Source organism: Tachysurus vachellii, chromosome 22 (assembly GCF_030014155.1).
Source record: "Tachysurus vachellii isolate PV-2020 chromosome 22, HZAU_Pvac_v1, whole genome shotgun sequence".
Classification (NCBI taxonomy): domain Eukaryota; kingdom Metazoa; phylum Chordata; class Actinopteri; order Siluriformes; family Bagridae; genus Tachysurus; species Tachysurus vachellii.
The window spans coordinates 412,501-438,029 of record NC_083481.1 but is presented as its reverse complement, the minus strand read 5'-3'; the positions used below and the strand labels follow the sequence as shown (position 1 = coordinate 438,029).

General features: G+C 38.9%; 1 protein-coding gene and 1 pseudogene across 28 annotated transcripts in view; both read left to right on the top strand.

The window, feature by feature from the left end:
- Positions 1 to 25,529, top strand: part of LOC132837931 (NACHT, LRR and PYD domains-containing protein 12-like) — a 255,921-nt gene that overhangs the window by 186,575 nt on the left and 43,817 nt on the right. For 21 of the 28 annotated variants that reach the window (XM_060857942.1, XM_060857968.1, XM_060857957.1 and 18 more), the window contains 2 exons: positions 19,110 to 19,283; positions 21,464 to 21,637. In XM_060857942.1, the coding sequence (XP_060713925.1) occupies positions 19,110 to 19,283; positions 21,464 to 21,637 (348 nt within the window). Of the gene's footprint in view, positions 1 to 19,109; positions 19,284 to 21,463; positions 21,638 to 23,183; positions 23,358 to 23,997; positions 24,449 to 25,529 lie in introns of those variants that run through there. The other 7 variants (XM_060857967.1, XM_060857965.1, XM_060857949.1 and 4 more) reach the window with 5 other exon arrangements.
- Positions 1,991 to 15,772, top strand: LOC132837935 (NLR family CARD domain-containing protein 3-like; annotated as a pseudogene).

Here is a 25,529-nt window from a genome sequence, read left to right as displayed (position 1 = left end):
AATTTCCATAGTTCATTGAAACTTTTACCAGGGCTCTCAAGTTTTGATACCAGGCAAGAGTGACATCTCCAACCCCCCACCCAAACACAACAATGGGGTGCCCCCTACTTGCATCCAAGAAAATTTATGACATAAAACTTTCCAAAACTAAATATTTTAATTAAACAAAACAAAACATATTAAATTCTGGGGGGCACGGTGGCTTAGTGGTTAGCACGTTCACCTCACACCTCCAGGGTCGGGGTTCGATTCCCTCCACCACCTTGTGTGTGTGGAGTTTGCATGTTCTCCCCGTGCCTCGGGGGTTTCCTCCGGGTACTCCGGTTTCCTCCCCCGGTCCAAAGACATGCATGGTAGGTTGATTGGCATCTCTGGAAAAATTGTCCCTAGTGTGTGTGTGTGTGTGTGTGTGTGTGTGTGTGTGTGTGTGTGTGTGTGCCCTGTGATGGGTTGGCACTCCGTCCAGGGTGTATCCTGCCTTGATGCCCAATGACGCCTGAGATAGGCACAGGCTCCCCGTGACCCGAGGTAGTTCGGATAAGCGGTAGAAGATGAATGAATGAATATTAAATTCTACAATGTGGTGCTGGTGGTTAGTAGCCTTATTTTTCTGAGATTTAATTTATGATAAATTCATTATTTCATAAAACTGGGACCCGTGGCACCATCTCAGGGCCCCCAGTTTCAGAACCACTGGCCTAGACTACTTGTTCTGAGCAGGTGTTGTCATTGACCTGGGGCTCCCGGCACCATCTCAGGGCCCCTGGTTTGAGAACCATTGTCCTAAACTACTTGTTCTGAGCAGGTGTTTTCAGTGAACCGGGGCCCCCTGGCACCATCTCAGGGCCCCCAGTTTCAGAACCACTGGCACTAGACTACATGTTCTGAGCAGGTGTTGTCAGTGAACAGGCTGTAAAACTGTTGGCTAAGTTACAGACACTCATGAAAAACTCCTGCTGATTATCTGGGAAACGTCTCTAACAGCAGTCACAATGTCATTGTTTGTGTCAAACAAGTTAAGTGAAGTGAAAGTGACGTGGCATACGTCTAAGTACGGTGACCCACACTCAGAATTTGTTCTCTGCATTTAACCCATCCAAAGTGCACACACACAGCAGTGAACACACACAGCAGTGAACACACACACACCGTGAACACACACACTGTGAACACACACACACCGTGAACACACACCCGGAGCAGTGGGCAGCCATTTATGCTGCAGCACCCCGGGGAGCAGTTGGGGGGGTTTGGTGCTCCTCCTAAAGCAAAAGAAACACACTTCAAAATTTTACATGACATTTATCCTTCTAACAAATTCCAAAATCAAAAATTTAATATAGAAATTGTCCCCTGTTCCTTCTGTGAGAGACATTCTGAAGACACGGATCATATCTTTTCTTCATGCTATTTCTCTAAATTCTTCTGGAGATCAATTCAGGGCTGGTTCTTATAAAAAAAAAGGTGGTTGCTGATTTAGTTTTTTCTTTACATCATATCTAATTTGTAATACCCAAAGACTGCTGTGTTAATTCTTTTTTGCTGAATAATATTGTTATTTTAAGCAAAATATTTCATCCATAAATGTAGATTCTTTAACCCCCTCATCTACTTATTATCTTAAAAAATGACTTTGCATGTTTTCCCAAAGCCCTTAATAAGATGCGAGGTCAGAGTGCTAAGAAACTGCTATATCTTTTGCCATCATTTGATTTATTGTGATTCTGCCCTTAATTCTTTTTGTTTTTCTTTTCTTTTCTTTTCTCTATTTAAGTTCATGTAAGTTATTTTTTCAAATGTCTATTTATTTATTTATTCATTTTGTCTTTTCTAAATAATCTATTACTTATTCTGTGTTAAACCTGTCATTTCTACTATTTCCTCTTGTAGAGATTATTTGTGATTGTTGTTTATTTACTTCAATAGGAAAAAAAAGAAGTACTTGTCAATGTACCGCAAGGCCACACTGTCTGCGCATGCGCAGTACTAAGACTAAACGAAAGCGGAATAGTTCGACAGTGGACTACAGGCTATAACACCATCGTAAGGTGAGGACTTCTACACGTTTAAATCCTTTATACATCGATATTTTCATACGAATATAAAATACGATAAGGAACAACGCGTCTGTTGAGTGTAAACGATGATGGAGCGATTCTTACCCAAACAATACAGCGCTAGCTAACGGGTCTCGTGGCTGTGTTTCGTATTGACAAGTAGTGCACTAGGTAGGTCGCTAGAACGCTGTATGTCCACTACAAATCAAGGGCGCTTAAATAGGGAGGATGGAGCGATTTGAGCTTCGGCCCTAGGCGGCTAATTCTTTTTTTCCGCGAGCTACATCATATAAACGACATGAAATGTAACACAGCTGTAACTTAACACCGCTAATACACCACATATCTGGTATTATTCTGTATTTTTATATTTAGCTTTGTTTATTATTATTATTTTCTCTGTTCATCTCGAAAACTAGCTTTAGCATTAGCTCACCGTAGCTCTTCCTTGTTAGCTATATGTACAACTGTTATTAGTTAAACTGCGTAACGACACTTCACTTTTATTCCCACACGTGGATTTAATAGATTTTAATAAGAAGGATTATAATAGGGCTATTTTTAACATACAGCTATTTAAAACCACGGTTGTCGCTACATAATGTCGTGTATGTATAGAGTTACAAAGGGGCGCAAAGTTTCCGGTAAATTTACTGAAACTTTCAACGGGAACTTAATCTGGGGAATTTTGGAAATATTCCAAATTGGACACTTTACGGGATTTTATAGGAATTATTTGGTAATCTATGGAAATGTATATAAACTATATCATATATGTTGTGTCTGCAGTCAGGTAAATAATAACACGACACCATCGCTTGCGGTGCAACTCAGTTATTTCCTATTTACTGAACCGGAACTGAATGCAAAATAATACATCATTATATAGATCACCACTAGGGGGCAGGCTTATCACAAAACTATGACTCGCGTTATATAGTACATACATTACACTTTCCTCCCCCACTAGATTAATTATACTGAGAAACATGAAACACAAAACCAAAACGTACTGCAGTACATCAACAGATACTCTAACAAAATGTTTCTAATTTAACATGGCTACAAATCAAGCCTTTGAGGAGGTTTTCTACATCTCTCAGGATAACGTCTCTGTAAGCCTAAGTGAGATTCAGGTGCAGGTGCAACCGGCATTGTGACATCTGGTTCATCTTCATGCGACTCAGATTCATTCACGTTAACTGATGTAGGAGGGACAGTGTCGACAGCATTGTTGTCCTTGACATGCGAATCAGGGGCAGGTAAAGGTGAGGATTTTGTCTGGCGATCCACCAACTGATCTACATGGCGTCTCCAAGTATTTTCTCCAACCTTCACTGTGTACGTCAAGGGTCCCGTTCTGGTGGTGATAGTACCTGGTTGCCACTTTTCCAGTCTGTAGTCGCGTGCTAAGACCTCTTGTCCAACTCGGAAATTTCTTGTAGGTCTGTCCTTTATCTGCTCAAATTGTTTGTTTTCCACGTCACGTCGAACATTGGGTTTGATGAGATCCAAGCGAGATCTTAAGTTTCTTTTAAGGAACATCATCGCTGGTGTTTGGCCTGTCGTGGCGTGTGTTGCATTCCTGTACATGAAAAGAAAGTTGTCTATTTTGTGTTGTAGCGAAATGCTGTCATTGTCCATTGCTTTTATTGCTTTCTTGAAAGTCTGCACAAACCTTTCCGCCAAGCCATTAGTGGCAGGATGGTATGGCGCAGAAGTGATGTGTTTGACTCCATTCAGCTTCATGAATTTCCGAAACTCGTCAGAGACGAACTGTCGTCCATTATCTGTGCATATCTGCTCTGGCAACACGTTCCTGGAGAATATTGGTCTCAATACCGAAACAGTGTTTTCAGATGTGGTTGCCTTCATCGGAACAACTTCAGGCCATTTAGAATGTGCGTCCACGGCGATCAAGAACATGAAATCCCTAAATGGTCCAGCAAAGTCAACGTGCACTCGTTGCCATGGTGTTGACGGCCATTCCCAGGGATGCAAAGGAGCTAATGGCGGAGAGTTCTGGGTCCGTTGACATCCAGGACAAGCCTTTGCCAGATCCTCAATCTGCTTGTCGATTCCCGGCCACCACATATAACTACGTGCAAGATTCTTCATTTTTACTGTGCCCAAATGCCCTTCATGTAACGTGTCCAACATCTTACTACGCAATTTGGAGGGAACGACAACTCTTAATCCACACATCAGCGTTCCTTGACACACAGAAAGCTGTTCTCTTCTCGCTGAGAATGCTGGAAACAGTGAGTTGCCGTGTGCTGGCCACCCGAGAACTGTGACAATGTGGGGTCATTACGGGTTTCTATCTGAATAGTGGCATTTGTTACAGGTAACTGACTCACAATTGTGGTGTGAAACACGTCAGCTGGATCCACACTATGTGACTCGTCTGTTGACTTCAGAGGCAGACGTGACAAGCCATCCGCGTTACCATGTAGTTTGGTGCCTTTGTACTCAATATCATATTGGTGAGCACCCAAGAAGAGTGACCAACGCTGCAGCCTAGCTGAGGCCATCGCTGAGACACCCCTCCGCACATTAAAGATCGAGACCAAGGGCTGATGGTCCGTGATCAGGGTGAATCTTTGACCATACAGGTAATGGTGGAACTTTTTTACACCCCACACAAGGCTAAGTGCTTCTCTGTCTATTTGTGCGTAGTTACGTTCTGCTGCCGTTAGTGATCTCGATGCAAAGGCTATCGGTTTTTCTGTGCCTTCTGGAAACTTGTGTGACAGCACAGCGCCAATTCCATACGGCGATGCATCACATGCCAGCCTGATGGGTATGGATGGATTGAAATGTGTCAGCACTATATCAGAAGTTATGAGCATCTTGGTCTTCTGAAAAGCTTGTTCGCAACTGTCTGACCATTTCCGCTGTGTTCTTGTTTGCAACAGTGCATTCAATGGGTGTAGCACGGTCGAGAGGTTTGGAAGAAATTTGTGATAATAGTTCACAAGTCCGAGATATGATCGGAGTTGAGACACATTCTGTGGGTGTGGTGCATTTAACACAGCTTCGATTTTGTCCTGTGACTTGTGTAGACCATCTTTGTCTATCACATGACCACAATAAGAAATCCGAGACTTGAAGAACTCACATTTCTCTTTGTTAGCTCTTAGTCCATACTCACACAGTCGAGTCAGCACACGTTGTAAGTTTTGGAGGTGATCTGCATCGTCCTTCCCTGTTACAATGATATCGTCCAGGTAACACTGCGTTCCTGGAATACCCTGCAGCACCTGGTCCATCGCTCTCTGCCACAAGGCAGGGGCTGATGCAATTCCAAAAACAAGACGGTTGTACTGATAGAGCCCTTTATGTGTGTTGATGGTCAAGAATTTCTTGGATTGCTCATCCATCTCCATCTGGAGGTATGCTTTGGCCAGGTCAATTTTTGAGAAGTGTTCTCCACTGGACAAGGATGCGAAAATATCTTCAATGCGTGGCAGGGGATACTGTACTGCATGAAGAGCTGGATTAATGGTCACTTTAAAGTCCCCACAAATACGCACATCCCCTGTCTTACCCTTTTTGATCACAGGAACTATGGGCGTTGCCCATTCACTCCGTTCAATTTTAGTCAGGATTCCTGTTCTTTCCAAATGATCCAGCTCTGCCTCCACCTTGGGACGAATTGCATATGGGACTGGGCGGGCTTTAAAGAATTTTGGAGAAGTGTCTTCTTTTAACTCCAGAGTCCCTTTTATTCCTTTAAGTGTTCCTATCCCTTTTCGAAACACAGGTTCTGCATTTTGTACAATTTGCGTTAAAGTCATTTGTGTCTCTTTGTTTGTAATTTGCTGGGACATATCCAAGTTTTTTATTGCGTGCCAGTCCAGAGGTATTTTCCTCAGCCATTCACGTCCGAACAATGCAGGCCCTCCATTTTCCAGTACATACAGGTTGAGCTGTTGCTGATTTTCTTTGTAATTCACAGTTACTGGTAATTTTCCTTTTGGAGACACTTTTTCACCAGTATAAGTCTTTAATATCACTGATGTCTGTTGCAGTGGTATTTTTGAAAACAGTCGTTTGTAATCAGCTGCTGAGATGACCGATAAGGCAGATCCAGTGTCTAACTCCATCTTGAGTTTAACACCTGATACTTCTGGCGTAAGCCAAATAACTCTTCGATCTGTCTCTTTAATACTGTACAGTTCCAGGCATGAGAGATCATCAGTATCTGAACTTGTGTTCGCTTCATTTTCAGTTACTTGATGTACAGAGGCAGATTTACGTTTCACTTTGTACATTCTGTCTTTCTGTACCTTCTGTTTATCCATTTTGCATGCTCTCTCGATGTGCCCCTTTTTATGGCATCTTCTACACTCTTTATCCTTGAACCAGCAGTCATTTGCATCATGAGACATTTTTCCACAGCGATAGCATTTCTGTTTTCTTTCCGATTTCAGTGCCAGTTTATTTGTTGCACATTCTATTGATTTTTGTTGCAATTCTAATGCATCTTTTGCTGCAGTCTCCATGGATATTGCAATGTTCAATGCACGATCGAGCGTCAAATCTTTTTCTGTCAGCAGTCTTTTTTGTGTACTTTCATTATGCATACCACAAACAAGTCTGTCTCTTAATGCATCTGCCAACCCAGCTCCGAACTGACAATGCTCTGACAATCGGCGTAACTCAGCTATGTATTCGGAAACACTTTCTCCTTTAGCTTGGTTCCGCTTGTGGAATCTGAATATTTCCGCAATTAGTAAGGGTTTGGGGCTCAAATGTTCATTTAAAATGTCCACTACTTGCTGGAACGATTTATCCGCTGGCCTTTCAGGGGTTAACAGACTACGAAGTAGTCCATAAGTTTTCGCTCCCATCACGCTCAGCAAAACAGCCACTTTCTTATCATTCTCAATGTCATTGGCCTCACAGTGTAGCTCCACCCTTTCCACATAAGTTCCCCAATCCTCAGCATTACTATCAAATGCGGTGATAGTTCCAAACATTGACATTTTCGCTGGTTTGCAGTTTCACATGAGACATTAATTGGCTTCTCTTTCTGTTCAATGTAACTCACGCGCTCTTATCATGAATATTCCTTTCCGTTTCCAGACCATTCAGGTCTTTTTGTTGCATCCGTGTTTGTCGGTCCGAAAACTCGTCGCCAATTCTGTTGTGTCTGCAGTCAGATAAATAATAACACGACACCATCGCTTGCGGTGCAACTCAGTTATTTCCTATTTACTGAACCGGAACTGAATGCAAAATAATACATCATTATATAGATCACCACTAGGGGGCAGGCTTATCACAAAACTATGACTCGCGTTATATAGTACATACATTACAATATACAAATATAAATAAACATGTTGTTTGGTCATAAGCAGACATGAATGTAGACCAGAGGAAGTTCTAGACCTTCTTTAGGGTGTCTCCTGCCCCCTGTCTGTGATCTCAGTCACCATAAAACTATAAGTATCATTTTTACTTTCAGAAATAAACAATAAAATGACGTTAAAATGCAGGACGTGTCGTCGATGGGAAAGAAAATTATTTATCAGTTTGATCCAAGAGCGATTTTTTTACTTTACTTTTACGCGCGTGCGTTGTAGTCTTTTAAAAGTGCGTCACCAGCTGTGTGCTTTATTAGAACGGAGAAGCACAGGGACGCGCAGCGTGCACGCGCAGTCAGAGCTGGAGGCGCAGCGTGCACGCGCAGTCAGAGCTGGAGGCGCAGCGTGCACGCGCAGTCAGAGCTGGAGGCGTTTATCTATAACGTTAATCGGCTGAAAGCCGCAAAGAGGCAACTAAAAGTAGTGAAATGTCACTATTCTTATTACCAAACAAAATATTAATGTAAACAATCCATTCAATACTAAATAAAAATAACATTTATTGATTTGGTCTTTGTGAATATTAGTTTATTAATGACTACATTCATTAGACACACTGTTTGTAGAGAATGTACACACACATGAACTGATCTGATTCAAGACTGACATCATTACATCATGCATAAAATTTTGGTGTCCACTTTTGCCATTTTAAATAATACCATAACTTTTGTCTTACTATGTGGTCATATAATATATAATATAAAACTCTTCTTGTTTTAAATTCTCACTGAGGACTAAAACCCCTAAAGATGAGACCCTAGAACCGCCCCTGATGTAAAGTAATACACATTTTATAAATGATGTCTTGACTGATTTAATTGTAAGTAGAACTTTAATTGATTCTTTCATTGAGTAACACAAAAGCATAATAAACATTATACATTAGAGCAACAAACATTCCAGTAGAAAATACAGATGGTAAATACAATAAAGAAGAGAAAAATAGAGAACACAAAACCATGTCAATGGACTTGAGAATTTGAATAACAGGAAGTGAAAAGTTTTCAGATTAGTTTTGAAATCCTGTAAAGACGACAGGTCTCGAATGCTCTGGGGGAGATACCAGAGGCTGGGAGCCGCAATACTGAAGGTTCTACCACCAAAAGTCTTCAGCCTATAATGAGGAACCTCTAATAAATTAGAGTCAGAGGACCTAAGTGCAGGGGCAGGGGTATATGTGTGAACGAGATCTGTGATATATTGTGGACAGGAGTGATGGAGAGCTTTAAATGTAGTGAGGAGAACTTTATATTGAATACAGAAACTAATTGGGAGCCAATGTACACTGTATAAGATGGGGGTTATGTGGGAGGATTTCTTTGTGTGTGTTAACACTCTCGCTGCTGAATTCTGGATATATTGGAGTTTCTTTAAAGAAGTTGATGGTAAACCATAAAAAAGTGCATTACAGTAATCTAGACAGGAGGTAATGAAAGCATGGACAAGGGTCTCGGCATCATTTATATTTAAACTTGGGCGTAATCGGGCAATATTTAGTAGATGATAGAAGGCAGATTTTGTGAGAGATGAGATGTGAGAGGAGAAAGACAGAAGAATCAAACACTATGGTCAGGTTTTTGATAGTGGATGAGAGTTTTACATGACAGCCAGCGATATTAATTTTATCAATAATAAGAGATGAAGTACATTTAGGAGGGCCGACTAAGAGCAGATCTGTTTTATCTGTATTTAGTTTGAGGAAGTTCTTGGTCATCCTTATGTTTATTTCATTGATACAAGGAGTTATAACATCTATGGGAAAGAGATCAGTGTGTTTAAAGCTCATGATAGACACGTGATAAAGACACACGTGATTGCTTAGAAAAAAAGGTTGCAGTTAGTTAGAAAAAAAAAACACTGAGAGAAAAAGCCGTGTTGTTGTCATGTTAAAACCTTGTTATAACTTATATAACGTTTCCAGTTCAAAACAATAATTTAACACTATATATTCCCTGCGTGGTGAGTAATTCATATGTTGTTTAGTGAATTTATAGTTTCTGAGATGTTGTTATGTAGATCACTATTTGTAATTAGCACCGAAGCGCCTAAACAGCTAATGTTATACGCATATGTTTGTGTAGACATTTACTGTTTTTATATTGCTTGTCGAAATATTCATGCAATATGTGTTGCATTTAGTTGCTAAACAATGTTCAGTACGTGTTTGTGATGCAGAGACAAATGTGTAATAATGTTTAATGCAAATATGTGATCTCAACATCATAGGGATTATTATATCTTGATTTATTAGCACAATTTAATGCTTACGATCTAAAGCTGTTAAAATGTAATTCTGAATTGTTTGCTTTTTACAGCTTGACCGTACACACACACACACACACACACATACACACACACACACACACACACACACACACACACACGTGCAAAAAACAAAAAAAAACAAAAATTAAATTACAGCAACAATGACCAAATGTGAACATTGTGAGTTCTGCACGAGAATAAAAGACAAAATCAATATCCAGGTTAATGTTAACATTTCATGGGTAACTGTAAGTAAAATAAAGAGTTTATATAAATGACTAAAGGACTGTGTATAATGTTGTACAGTAAACTCCAGAGATCAGAATCACCAACACACAGCTGTATCTCCATGAAGAGTGATCAGTCTATGGTTCCTCCTCTGAACTTTAAAGATGGAGACTCATCACTTCTACACAGGTAACGTCTCCTCACTGTTAATGTCACTGCTAAAGTCACACTTAAAGGTGGGGTCTCCGTTGTTTGAAAGCCAATGTTGACATTTGAAATCACCAAAACAAACACGCCCCTAACCCAAATGGGTCCCACCCCTGTATTGATAGCTCCGCCCACATATACATACGTAACCCAGGCAACTAATGGAAAGAAATGTGTCTTTATCATAGCTGAAGTGAAGAACAATACGATTGCAGATAAACAAACAAGCAAAAATGACACACAAACATAATCATGTAAAGGACAAAGGCATATATTAGTTCTGTGTAACAAAACAAAACCAACGTTACTCACCTATCGAGAAGGAAAAAAGCGCCTCGGCGTCTTAAGTAAAGTTGGTCACATATTCACAGATTGGAGTTTCCCGAGTCAATAACTCCTGAGCTAAACACTGTTACTACACAAAACACGGTTGTAGCTGCGTCTCTACATTACTACGATAGAAAAGAGGTGTTATTTGTGTAGTAACAGCGTTTAGCTCAGGAGTTATTGACTCAGGAAACTCCAATCTGTGAATATGTGACCAACTTCCTGCTCCTTCAGTTCTCTCCAGCGCTGGAAAGCTGATCCTATATTAACACGTCCTACTTCTTACCTTATCGTAAGTCTGTCTTCTCTTTCTTTCTTTGTTTTTATCCTCCATGTCAATGTTAAAACCGCTTTCTGCTAATGTCACACATGCGCACTGAACACTCTCTCCGCCCATATGGACAAGACACGCCCCTTTCTGCTCATTGGCTACACGTTTGTTTTGATTTTTGTTTTGATTTTTGTTTATTATTCGGCCCGACTCGGTTTTCTGAAGCATTTCTCAAAAATCAGAGACCTCACCTTTAAGGGAAATATACAGTAAGTAAAATAAAGTGTGTATATAAATGACTGTGTATAATGTTGTACAGTAAACTCCAGAGATCAGAATCACCAACACACAGCTGTATCTCCATGAAGAGTGATGGGTCTATGGATGTTCCTCTGAACTTTAAAGATGGAGACTCATCACTTCTACACAGGTAACGTCTCCTCACTGTTAATGTCACTGCTAAAGTCACACTTAAAGGGAAGTTTAACTACATAAACAGGGGACAAAATAAATACTGAAACACAGTAATGGAGCCACTATTGTGTGTCTAAATACTTTTTTGTATTATTTAATCTTTTATTTGGAAATGTGTTTGGGAAAAGTGTGTTTGTGGTGTGTTTAAAGGTGCGGTGCACGATGTTTGAAAGCCAATGTTGACATTCGAAATCACCAAAACAAACACGCCCCTAACCAAAATGGGTGTCACCCCTGTTTTGATAGCTCCGCCCACACATACATACGTAACCCAGGTAACTATTATGACAGAACCTCCTGGGGCGGCTGGTCGAGGGGAGATTTTTATTAATAAATGAACACAATGAGTAATACTATGGTAATACAGATGTGTTTGTGTAGTACTGTGTGTTGTACAGTGAAAGGTTTAGTTCTGTTTCATGTGGAAGACGTTCAGTTCTCTCCAGTGCTGGAAATCTGATCTTATATTAACACGGGTCCTGCTGCTTCTTGTCTTATCGTAATAATGTTTTTATTAATGTTGCCTTATCGCTTAATGTTTTTATCCTCCATGTCAGTGTTTCAGTCGCTTTCTGCTAATGTCACACATGCGCACTGAACACTCTCTCCGCCGCATATTGACAAGACACGCCCCTTTATGCTCATTGGCTACACATTTGTTTTGTTTGTCGGCCCGACTCAGTTTTATGAAGCATTTCTCAAACAACGTGCACCGCACCTTTAATATAAATAGCACTTGGTCTAATATGTTGTTTTGTAATACAGTGAAATTCATATGTTAGTGTGGTAGTTTTGGGGTTGGTGTGTGTTCAGTCATTGCAGGTGAGACCACTGCTTAGCATTATTGAGTTAATTACAGGAAACAAAGTCATAAGAATCATCTAGAGTTTGAACGTAAAAGTGTTAGTCTAGACTAATAGCATCTGTCTTTACATTACATTACAGTTATGGCATGTGGGAGACTCCTTTATTCCCAGTGACTTAGCACAATCTCCTATTAAACAACCTGCCATATTAACAGCATTACCATAAATGACCTTTATTTTGTTCCACTGAAATGATTAAAATAACATACAATAACTGGGGAACATTATGCCTTACCTTATAACTACAGACCTACTTTATTACTTACTGCAGTAAAACTCCAGCAGGCTACTTCACCTACGCTCACCTTGATATCTCTGTGATGGAGCTCTCTGGCTAATAGTTTTCAAACAGAAACGAGCAAAGCAACTGATCTCAATTAGATGATCATATTTCATAAGGAATTATTTCATTTAAAAAAGTTTAATCAGTAACATAATCTGTAGTTGGCCCCAGTCTAGCTCTCTTAGACAGGAGAGGAAGGCTTGTGTTGCTTACTGGGCACCCTATCATAAGGAAAGGTGTCCGGTCAGCAAGCCAAGGCCAGCCCCATCAGTCTAGACAGGACCTAAGATAGGTCATCTATGGTAGGAGTTACAAAAAGAAAACCCTACATTCAGGGCTGGGATTCAGGGGAGCCTTGACTCTGGGGTTCGCCTGGCCTACGCTACCTTCTAAGTGTTTCTCAATGGGGTCTAGATACTATAGTGAAAGGGTACAGAATCTGATTTGCAGGTCCTTTGTGCACAGGGACAGTGTGCTACTGGAATGGGTTTGGACTCTTAGTTTCTGTGCTACAGTGTGTTTAGTGAGTAAATATAAAATGTACTTAAATAAAGGCTCCACTAGTGAAAAAAGCTACCACAGTCACCATTGAGCATAAAAAAGTCATTCTGTTTATTGTATGTAAAAATCTACATTCAGTTATCAAGTGAGTTAAAAACTGTAAAGATTGTAAATAAATAATTAAAGAAGTGTCCATAATGTTGTACAGTAAACTCCAGGGAAAGAGATCAGAATCACCAACACACAGTTGTAGCTCCATGAAGAGTCATGAGTCTATGGATCATCATCTGGAGGTTAAAGCTGTAGACTCCTCACTTCTACACAGTAACATCTCTTGACTTTTAATGTCAATGCTAAAGTTACACTTAAAGGGTAATTTAACGAGATAAACAGGGGGCAAACTAAATACTACAACACTAGAACTCTGACTTTAATAAAGTCACTATTATGTGTTTAAATATCACTGTCTGTTTTTTTGGGAAATGTTTTGATTGGAACGTTTGCTTGTGGTGTCTTTCTTCAAATGACATGTTGTTTTGTAATGCAGTGAAATTCATACGATGGCATTCAAATATGGTTTAAGTGTCTAAATAATAGTCTGTATACTACAGAGTCATTAGATTACTGAAAACAGATGATTAAGTCTAATAAATGAACCCCGTGTCTTCCTGCTTCTCCATATCACAGGTACGACCCAGAATCTGCTGGTGGAAATGAATTCCAGAAAAAGTTCAAATTAAATCTGATGAAGAAGTTTCAGTGTTTGAATGGAGTGATAATAAACCTGGGAACCCAAACACTCCTGAATGAGATCTACACAGAGCTCTACATCACAGAGGGAGACAGTGGAGAAGTCAATAATGAACATGAGGTGAGACAGATCGAGGCAGCATCCAGGAGAAGAACAACAGAGGAAACACCAATCAAATGCAATGACATCTTTAAGCCTTTATCTGAACAAGACAAACCCATCAGAACTGTGCTGACAAATACATCATCTAAACAAGACAAACCCATCAGAACTGTGCTGACAAATACATCATCTAAACAAGACAAACCCATCAGAACTGTGCTGACAAAGGGAGTTGCTGGCATCGGAAAAACCGTCTCTGTGCAGAAGTTCATTCTGGACTGGGCTGAAGGGAAAGTAAATCAGGACGTCCACCTCATATTTCCACTTCCTTTCAGAGAGCTGAATTTGATGAAGGACCAGAAACTGAGTCTGATGGAGCTCCTTCATGTGTTTTTTATGGAAACAAAAGAAACAGAAATGTCCAGTTTGGAAAAGGTTCTGTTCATTTTTGACGGATTGGACGAGTGTCGTGTTCCTCTAGATTTCCAGAACACAGTGAGAGTGTGTGATGTAACTGAATCAGCATCAGTGCCTGTGCTGCTGATAAACCTGATCAAAGGGAATCTGCTTCCCTCTGCTCTCATCTGGATCACCTCCAGACCTGCAGCAGCTGATCAAAATCCTCTCTGAGTGTGTGGATCGAGTCACAGAGATACGAGGGTTCAGTGACCCACAGAAGGAGGAGTACTTCAGGAAGAGGATCAGTGATCAGAGCCTGGCCAATAACATCATCACACACCTGAAGTCATTAAGAAGCCTCTACATCATGTGTCACATCCCAGTCTTCTGCTGGATCTCAGCCACTGTTCTAGAGAGAATGTTGGGTGAAGCAGAGAGTGGAGAGATCCCCAAGACTCTGACTCAAATGTACACACACTTCCTCATCATTCAGACAAACATCATAAGAGAAAAATACTCAAAGAAGCAGGAGAGTGATGAAGAAATGCTTCTTAAACTGGGACAACTGGCTTTTCAGCAGCTGAAGAAAGGAAACCTGATCTTCTATGATGAAGACCTGAGAGAGTGTGGTATTGATGTGAGAGAAGCAGCAGTGTACTCAGGTGTGTGTACTCAGATCTTCAGAGAGGAGTTTGGGCTTCACCAGAGTAAAGTGTACTGCTTTGTTCATCTGAGCATTCAGGAGCATCTCGCAGCTCTGTATGTGCACCTGACCTTCATGAAGGAGAAGAGAAATGTTCTGGTACAGAATCAGGTTTCTAACAGGAGGATGAGAGAAAATACTATCAAAGATGTACACAAGAGTGCTGTAGATCAGACTTTAGAAAGTCAGACTGGACATCTGGATCTTTTCCTTCGCTTTCTTCTGGGTCTCTCACTGGAGTCCAATCAGAAACTCTTACATGTTTTAGTAACACAGACAGGAAGTAACCCTCAGAGCACAGAGGAAACAGTTCAGTACATTAAGGAGATGATCAGTGAAGATGAAGATCTTCCTACAGAGAAATCCATCACTCTGTTCCACTGTCTGAATGAACTGGGTGATGATTCTCTAGTGGAGGAAATCCAACACTTCCTGAAATCTGGAAAACAAAGTGAACTTTCTTCTTCACAGCTTTCTGCTCTGGTGTTTGTGTTACTGACATCATCAGAGGAGCTGGATGAGTTTGACCAGAGTAAATATTTCAGTACAGATATGATAACAGAAGATGTTGTTCTGAAGATGATGCCTGTGATTACAACATCCAGTAAAGCAATGTAAGTAAATGTGAATATAACTGTTCTACTGTTACAGTGTTAGAGAGAAACTGAACACACTCTAATATGGACTTTGGGATGTTCTGACCTGAAGGTGATACAGAGTGGAGTTCATGTAAATAGATAAATTAGGGAATAGAATCTGCATTAATAAATGAATGATCCTGAAGTGCAGCTATTAAACATGTAGAAGCAGGTGATTACATTTGAGGGAGTTTTGAAGTTTTGTAGTTATGATTTATCTTAATATCTTAAAATAATGATGAAGTTAATGCTGGTTTTATGTTGGATGTTTGATGTATATTAAACACACCTGTGTACCAGACATAAAGAACCATGTTTACTGCAGTAATGAAAAATTAGATAGAGAGAATTAGACTCTAGATCAGGGGTCACCAACGCGGTGCCCGCGGGCACCTGGTCGCCCGCACGGAGCACTTTAGGCGCCCGCGAGGCACGTTCTAAAATAGCACTGGTCAAAATATTGCTACGCCTAAAAAAATTTTCTTGCTGTAGTTTTTGAATAAAAAACGCTTGCATTAACGTAGATTTTAAAATTACGATATTTAATTTCATTTTATTTAATTAAAAAATAAATGTAAACAAAAATGTTTTATGTATATAACGAACTTTGGCCTTTTCTGAAGTCAAAAGTCAATATTGCGCGCACGTCACGTCCGACGCCTGACACAAGGAAGTGGTGCAGCAACGATGAGGAGTTAGTTGTGATTTACCCCCAAAAACATGGCAGAAAACGACAGAAAACACACCATTTTCACAGTGTTTGGGAGGAAGAGTTCTTTTTACGTCAGTCAAAGAAAAGTGTGTGTGTCTCATTTGCGGGACGACTGTTGCGATGGCAAAGCGGCACAATGTGGCGAGCCGAGTGTGACGTCACTGTATACGTGTCACGTTACACAGCAACGTTAGCGCAGCAGCGACAAACACATCAACAATGGTGGATGTTGCTTTACTGTTAATGCTCATGGCTTTGTGAACCTACATTAACACCCAAACGTGACGAATCCAACGTGTACGTGCAGCTCCATGTAATCTGTATAAACGGAGGTTGTTATGGAGAAAGTACATAATGTTATTTTATCATTAACACAGAAAAAAGTTAGCCTTAGCATGTAGCTACTTACTATCATGTGAGCTGATAATGTATCATATCGCGGTAAAGTAAAAGTGTATTAAACATTAGTATACTTAAGGTACATTATCATATATACCGCCCCCAGGCGCTAACAGTAGCCCCGCCCACAGCCCCGCCCACAGCCCCTGACACAAGCGGTTCTTAAGTCTACACCAGCAACGTTTTGGTGCTACTTAAGAACCACTTTTCCTGGTTCAGAGCCGGTGCTTTGGCTGTCGAAACAGAAAGAACTGGTTCTAAATTAGGCTCCGAACCTGCACTCAAACTGCCTCGGGGGGAAAGTGGCATAAGTGCTCTGTTCAAATTGGATGCTGGACAGGTAGAGATAGAAATCCTAACGTTGCAAAATGACCTCCACCTCAAAGCCCATCAGTCTGCATCAAACTTTTGGTGCCTTGTGGACACAGAAAAGTACAGTGGTGTAAAGCACAGCAGCTATGAAAGTTTCCTGCCTTTTTGGTTCAACCTCTCTCTGTGAATCAGCCTTTTCTAACATGAACTTTATCAAGAACAAACACAGAACACACCTTACTGATGTACATTTACACATAGACTCACTCAGACTTGCAGTGTCAAATTATTCACCAGATTACAGTACACTGGTGAGCAGAATGCAGTGCCAGGCTTCTCACTAACAGACGTTTACAGACAAAAAAGAGATAACGTGTTCATTGAAAACACAAAACATTATACTAAAAATGGTGCACAGAAATGTGAACATTCTTTGAAAAAGACTAAATTACTTGTGAATATTCCTTCCATCATTGTTGTATAAATCATTGTTAATAATTGTGGAGAATAATTAACATTGACATGTGAGCAGTCTCTTCACCATAATATTATTATTATTATTATTATTATTAAAAAGTGGTCTGTGCAATTTTGCTCTTGAGGAAGTTTGTATCAAACCGGTAGCCCTTCGTACTACTCAGTTCCCTTGAAGTAGCCCTCAGTCTTAAAAAGGTTGGTGACCCCTGATATAGAGGCAGGAGGAAGCATCAATATAAATAAGAGACTGTTGGACTTGGACAGAGTAACCAAGTAACTTTACCCATTTTAATGACATCAACATGTAGATGTCGACTGTAGTGTCACTTTAACCATATTGTCTAACTGGTGTTTGTACTTTCAGTATTTATAACAATGAGAAGGTTCAGTGAAAGCTTTGAGGACGTGTTTGATCATTTGTGTGAGTTCATTATGTTTTATTTTATTTCCTTTAGTATCAGCTGTGATTCACTTAGAGTGGAAAATTGGTCATCTCTGGTCTCAGCACTCAGATCAGAAACCTCCAGACTGAGAGAACTTCATCTGACTGTGAAAAAACTGGATCTGTCCTATAATAAACTAGAAGACTCAGAAGTGAAGGTTCTCTGTGCTGGACTGGAGAATCCTCACTGTAAATTGAAGACACTGAAGTAAGATCATCTCTCTGAGACTCACAATAACTCACTAATAGACATTAGACATTAAGTGATAATGATTTTCTACAGAATCACTTAGGAATGAAATAAATAAATAAATAAATGAGTAAATAAGAGAACATTTATAAGTCATTATTTTTAACGCCAGCAAAACTTTTGCAGCTCAAATAAACTTAATATCAATAAATGTAAATAATATAATAAACTAATATCACTGGTGCAGCTCCAGGGTCCTGGTCCCACCCATGTGGAGTCCTGGCCCACCTCCATAAACTCTGTTATAATGTTAGAATTATTAATAAACCCCAGTTGTCACTCACTAGGAGCTGCTGCTTTAAGAAGCTTCATTGAGTGACGTTGCTCAGTAACATTTCTGTGTGGTGTTTAGTCGTGTAACAGACTAGTTTAATAAAGACTTTATCTGAAATCTCAGTTAAAACAATTTGTGTGATTTATCAGTTATTTTAAAACAATAATTTATCTAATATCATTAGTTAGATTTTCCTTCATGATTTAACATCATAGCCTGAAATGTTTAAATAAAAATATCTTGTGTTTGAACTGATAGACTTTAAATGTTATGTTCACTATGTTAAGTGTCCATACATGCTAATGTTGACAGGTGACACAATCATATTGATTGGTGAAGCTGCTTGTGTGTGTGTTTGTGTGTGTGTGCGTGTGTGTGTGTGTGAGAGAGAGAGAGAGAGAGACTGTGTGAGTCTCTCTGTGTGTGTGTGTGTGTGTTTGTGTGAGAGAGAGAGAGACTGTGAGTCTCTGTGTGTGTGTGTGTGTGTGTGTGCGTGTGTGTGCGTGTGTGTGCGTGTGTGTGCGTGTGTGTGTGTGTGTGTGTGTGTGTGTGTGCTACATAAACAACTGATAAATGAACAGATCTCTTTCAGCTCATTGTCCTCTTTTTACAGTCATGTAAGTTCTTTTGAGTGACAGCTGATGTTGAGTTTCTTCTCAAACCTGTGCCCACCCTGTTTTATCCAGGCCCACCCACTGTTCACAATCTGACAGGAATGTTTGGTTCAGTGTTAATTATACTTTATATAATAAAAATCTGTTGATGAAGAGTGTGTTATTGTGTCTCTATACAGGTTGGATGGTTGTGGTGTCTCAGATGAAGGCTGTGCTGCTCTGACTTCAGCTCTGAGATCAAACCCCTCACACCTGAGAGAACTGGATCTGTCTGATAATAAACTAGGAGACTCAGGAGTGAAGATTCTCTCTGCTGTACTGGAGAATCCTCACTGTAAACTGGAGACACTGGGGTAAGATCATCTCTCTGAGCGTCACATGACCTGCTCCTCAGTAACATTCTCTAATAGTGAGACTGAAGCAGAAGTTTTAGGTTCATCATCAATGTCCTGAGGATGAAGATTGTTTCTTTTCACTGCACACTGATGATTTCTCACAGACTCTGATGTGACTGCAATGTGTCTGAAATTACTGTGAAATTTACTAAAACATTGGAACTAATCACACAAACTGGAGCTGGGACACAAACTAAATGTACTTTGTGAACTGCAGGGTTTAAAAGCAGCACTGACATGGAAATGATGGAAATAAATAGAACTTGGAGACTAAAATTACACAAGAGTCTCTGGTCAGCTCACACTATCAGAATATATGTGACTGTGTGTGTTGGATGTAATAATGTCACTCAGAGATCAGGTAGATGGTCACTCGGGGTTGCTTTACTGTATCTGGGGAAAACAGCACCAAAAGGTTTATCAGCATACAGTGCATCAGTGTCACAGTGGAAGTCTTAACTGAATAAACAGAAGTTCTGAGTTTACAAGCAGGACAATTAACACACTCTTCATACTCAAACACAACTAGGAGCTGACTGATAAAAAAAAAACAAAGTTTTGTGTAGTTTATAGTTCAAACTTGGGCTTGAAAATGATATTAACTTAATTATTAAGACGGAGCGATCATTGATGCGACTTACCAGCAGGAGGCGCTATGAGACTCTGATTATAAAGCTCCGCCCCACAACATCATGTTGTACAACCGCAAGTGACAACAGCCAATGGGGAGTTTCCCAATTTATGCTGAAATTAACAACAATATTTTTAAACTCGGTTACATAAAGAATTGATGGATTTACCCTCCATCAGGGGGCAGAAGGGCTGCATGATGAAGGTTAAAATGATCATCAAGAGTCAGTTATCTGTCAGCTATCAGCTTTTTTATTTCAATTATTTTCACTTATGAATTTTTTACAGTCAAATCAGTAAAACTTGTTATAAACAGAAGAGAAATAAAGAAGTTCTCTGTATTATAATATAAGAAGATGTAAAATTCTGTTCAGTGTACAAGTGGGTCTGTTTTACACTCTAACTGTTATAATAAAATTAAATTGTAATAAGACTCCACTGTAGAAAACAGAATGATTCAGAGCTGAATGAACTAAACCTACACTATACATGTCAGTATTTGTACTATACATTTGTGTTGTCAAGGTTTTTGTTAGAAACACAAGTCTATCAACATGATCCAGCTTTAGTGAGGACCACAAGAGAGTAACAATATTCCCCCAGTACTAAAAGCCCTCTCTGAAGGGGAACCTACACCTGACCTAAATGGTATTAAAAACTGGACACTGCTGAGTTTGTTATTCAGAGATTATAAATTACTCTCCAAGGTTTTGGCCAACAGACTGAGTGAAGTCTTAGAACAAGTCATCCATCGTGATCAGACAGATTGTGTCCCAGGAAGATGAGTTTTTATAATATTTCTGTTATCTGGGATCTTTTAGATCTCAGTAAGAGTCTTAACCAGATTTTGGTCTAGTGTCAGTAGACCTAGAAAAGACTTTTGACCGAGTCGAACACAAATATTTATGAATGTGTTCATTTAGTTTTAGTCCTGATTTTGTTTCCATGATAAAGGTTTTGTACAGTGATGTTGAAAGTCTACTGAAAGTTAATGGTGACTTATGTGGTTCCTTATAAAGTTTATAGAGGTGTTAGACAAGGTTGTGTCGTGTCTGGTGTGTTGTATACTTTAGTAATAGAAAGACTTTTTAAACAAGTTAAGAACAGATTTGTACTGATTATATATTCTGAAGTTCACAAACCTGTTTATCAGCTGATGATGATGATGATGATGATGATGTTTTAATTAAATCAGAGGTAAGATTGATGTTGGAAATATTTAAAATTTAAAAACATCTCTGTTACAAAAGTAAACTGATATAAATGTAAATCCCTGGATGTCCATATTGTTTACAGAGTTAAACTGTTTCATGCCTTTCTGCAGTGTAATAGATGAACATTTATTGTGTTCTAGTCTATTTGATGTGAGGAAACGTTCTCACTAGAAATCTTTATTTGTGGTTTCTGTCAAAATTATTTATTTAATATATCTGACAATATTTTAGTTATTGTAATAAAGGGTTTTAAAAATCTGTTGATGAAGAGTGTGTTATTGTGTCTCTATACAGGTTGTGTGGTTGTGGTGTCTCAGATGAAGACTGTTCTGCTCTGACTTCAGCTCTGAGATCAAACCCCTCACACCTGAGAGAACTGAATCTGTCCTTTAATAATCTAGGAGACTCAGGAGTGAAGATTCTCTCTGCTGTACTGGAGAATCCTCACTGTAAACTGGAGACACTGGAGTAAGATCATCTATTAAAACATTAATAATAAATCATGGTCTAATCTTCATCCAGGTCGTAATAATAGATAAACACATTGTGTATAAATAAAACACAGTCACAGTTGTTCTTGTCAATACTGAATAAACCATTTACACTTTCACAGTCTGGGTTTAAAAAATACACCAATGAACTAACAACTTCTCCAAAAACTAATTAGAGTCTGACCCTGTTTTAGGTCTGATTACTGACAGTCTGATCTTCTCAAGAAAGATCTGTTCATGTGAACTCGGATTAAAACAGAGATTTTGTTGAGATGTGAAACAGAGAAAAGTTACAGAAAACATTTACATTAATATTTTATTTCTCACATACACAACCATACACAGTACGACACGTAGTGAAATGTTTTTAATCTGTCTGTGATTTAAACATAAAATAAAATAGAATAATAAAAAAGAAAATAGAATAAAAATAGAAAAAGTCCAAGTTCTAGTCTTATGTGTTGTCCTGGTCTGTAAAGTGTGTGTTACTCAGTCCACAATAATACACACTGTCTACAGTCAGGGTCGACACTCGAGCCCCAGTAAAATGTTCCTGATAAATCAGTGTCTGATGATGTAGATTACAGTAGATATGTCTGAAAATAGGCTTCGTCTTCATCAGACATTAATATTTACATCATGATTTAAAACATGAAGACTGATTGTAATGTTAGCTGAAGTGACAATATCCTGTACCCTTCAGTCATAAGCCCCGCCCACCATAAGCCACGCCCACCATAAGCTACGCCCATCACTGTGCCGCGTCTCCTTGTTGTGCCCCACCCTTCATAAGCTACACACCTCACTGTACCCCGCCCTTTTACTGTGCCCCACCCACTCTCTTGACCCCATCACTATGCCCTGCCCCCTCACTGTGCTCCACCCCCACTTTGTGCCCTGCCCCTCACTGTGCCCCGCCCCATACTGTGCCCCGCCCCCTCACCGTGCTCCTTTTGTCACTTTTCTCTGTGGAAATGTCGACTTGCAGTCAGATGATAATTAATAATCCCACATTGTATCTGAGGACTGAGGAGATGTAACTAACAGACTAACACTTATCACTGTGTTAATGAGTCGTATGTGAATGTGGATTTAGATGAATGAGGACTTCAGAAGGTTTTCTTTTCTCTTCTCATGTCTAAAATCTTCTAAAACTGGATGTGATTTAGTCATCAGTGAAAGCTTTTTGAAGTGATTTATTCATTTAGACGACTAGTTAGTTAGTTTTCTTACAAAAAAACTAGTTGTGGATTTAAGGTTGTTTAGTTTAATAAAGTTTACATGTGTAATTGTAGTAAAGATCTTTAGAGTGAAATAAAATGTAAAACTGAAATAATAAAATGATCTGCAGCTCAAAGTTACATTCATGTTTCTTACATTATATGATGACAAACTAACAAACAAGTTTCTGTAAAATTTCATGTTTCTGTAAAATTCTTGTGTGTCTGTGATCAAAGTGATTAAACACTAGAAACGTCCCTGTGTACAACCAGTGAAGAGTGTGTTATTGTGTCTCTATACAGGTTGTATAATTGTGGTGTCTCAGATGAAGGCTGTGCTGCTCTGACTTCAGCTCTGAGATCAAACCCCTCACACCTGAGAGAACTGGATCTGTCCAGGAATAAACTAGGAGACTCAGTAAAGAAGCTGCTGTCTGATCTTAAGGATGATAAACATTACAAACTACAGACACTGAGGTGAGTAATGACCTGTTAATAAAAGTTTAACCTCATTATCATTACACATTGATACACATCACATTTCTCTTCAATAACCTTCAGATTATCAGGTTAGAAAATGTCACTATATTCTGTTTAATCAGAATTTTTCTAACGATTCTCTTTAATGCTGTTTTGTGTTCAGTAAAGTGTGTTGATGTAAAATTCATGTGAAGGCAGAAAACAGGGATTCAGACAGTCTACAAAAAGTCACCAATGAGTTGATGAGAGTGATTGTTAATGAACATTGTGTCTTCTGTCATTCCTGTAAAATTCACCTGAGTTTGTTCTTAAAGTCTGCACTTAAATATAAATGTAGAACAAGATCTAAATGACACAGTAGTGTTTGTTATTTAAAGCTCCTGTGATTGGATAAGAGCAGTGATGTGATGGGTAAAGATCTGCTCATTATCCTGGTAGAACTTGTGGAAGTTCTCATTTGTTCTAGTTAAATGTTAGAACACAAATGTTAGTAAGAATGAAGAAATGTTGAATGATTCATTATAAACAGGAGATGATAATGTTTCTGTTGGAGCAGAGATGATTACATGCTGTTGATCATGAAGTACCACAGTCCACTTTGTGCTGATTAATTCACATCTTTTTCTTTCGTATTCAGGGTCTTTTGAATATCTGTGTGTGATGAAGACTCCAGTGTTCCTGCATTACCATGATGGAGAATAGAGAACATGTTTATTAACACATCACTCATTTAGTTCTAACACATTAAACACACTCAGAGACGTGAGAAGTGTGTGTTCATCGTGTACAGTGAATCAGACTAAACACAATTCTACACTGAGTTTATAATGACCTCTGATCCCTGGATAAATTTCCCTGGACCTCAATCCCATAAAAACCTGAGGGATTATTTGGAACAGCAGGTGAAAATCCACATGAACTCGAGCTGAACCCTGTTCATTTTACTGTTTGTGTGATTTATTATTTGTTTATTATTGTAATATAATTTACACTATTTACACATGTATACTTATAGCTATATTACTGGGTACATAACTAAAATTATATTTTTACATTTAGAAGGAATAAAATACATAAATACAATGTCATTATTTTTGTTGTGTAAAATTAATAGGCTAACATTCTGTAGAAAAACGTCAAATATATAATCTATATAAATAAAGTTCTCCATAAATAAATGTATGTCTAACACAATATATAGTTACAGAATGTATTTCTGAAGAGAAACATGTTTTTAATAAAAATAAATCACTATAACATGTAGGGTTAACATTATAACACAACGTTGCTGAGTTAAAACAACTCACACTGGATCAGTCCACATTGTACCCAGTGCTGGAGTTCAGAATTGACCCAAACTGGGTTATGTTTAATCTCAGTCATTTTAGACTGCACCTTTATGAGGAGACTCACCTGGGAATGAGTGAATATGAGCACAAACTCCTTCTTTCTGTTGTGTATCAATCTGTTTTTACCTGTTTCCCTCTCATCTGTTTTAGTCGGTAGTGGAATTATTATTAATAGAATTATTTTCAATTAGTTTGCTGTGCAGCAGCTAACGAATACTCATAATTTAACCAACATTAAAATGTTATTACATTTATTCAACTGTCGTTACAACTTGATGTATTGTGCAATGTCTTGTTTTTAAGCCTATAAAGCAATACTAGTGCCTTTCTGTGTCTCTGTTGCTAGCACATCAGGAGATACAGATAATTTCAGTTTATCCTCCACAAGACAAATGCTAAACTCTATAATTTAATTTATTTAATTTTATTAAGTATTATTTCATGACACTATACTCTCATGCTCTTTGTAATGTTTGTTACATTATATATGTATATTTTTATTCTATTCTAAATTATTATTGTATATTATGTAGAGCATTCCATTACACACACACACACACACACACACACACACACACACACACACACACACAGAGGGTTTGTGTATAATCATTAAAGTGGTGATGCGAGACTCAACACTGCTCCACACTGAACACAGACTGGAAGGTAAAAATAAGTCGAGTGATTAAGTGTGTGACTTGTTACTCTTTCATTTTAATGAGAAGATTTAATTGTAGGAACGATGGACAAGTGGAGGGACATGTTCAGGTTCACCAGGTCAAACCTCAGTGGATTAGAGATGGAACAACTTGAGCTAAAT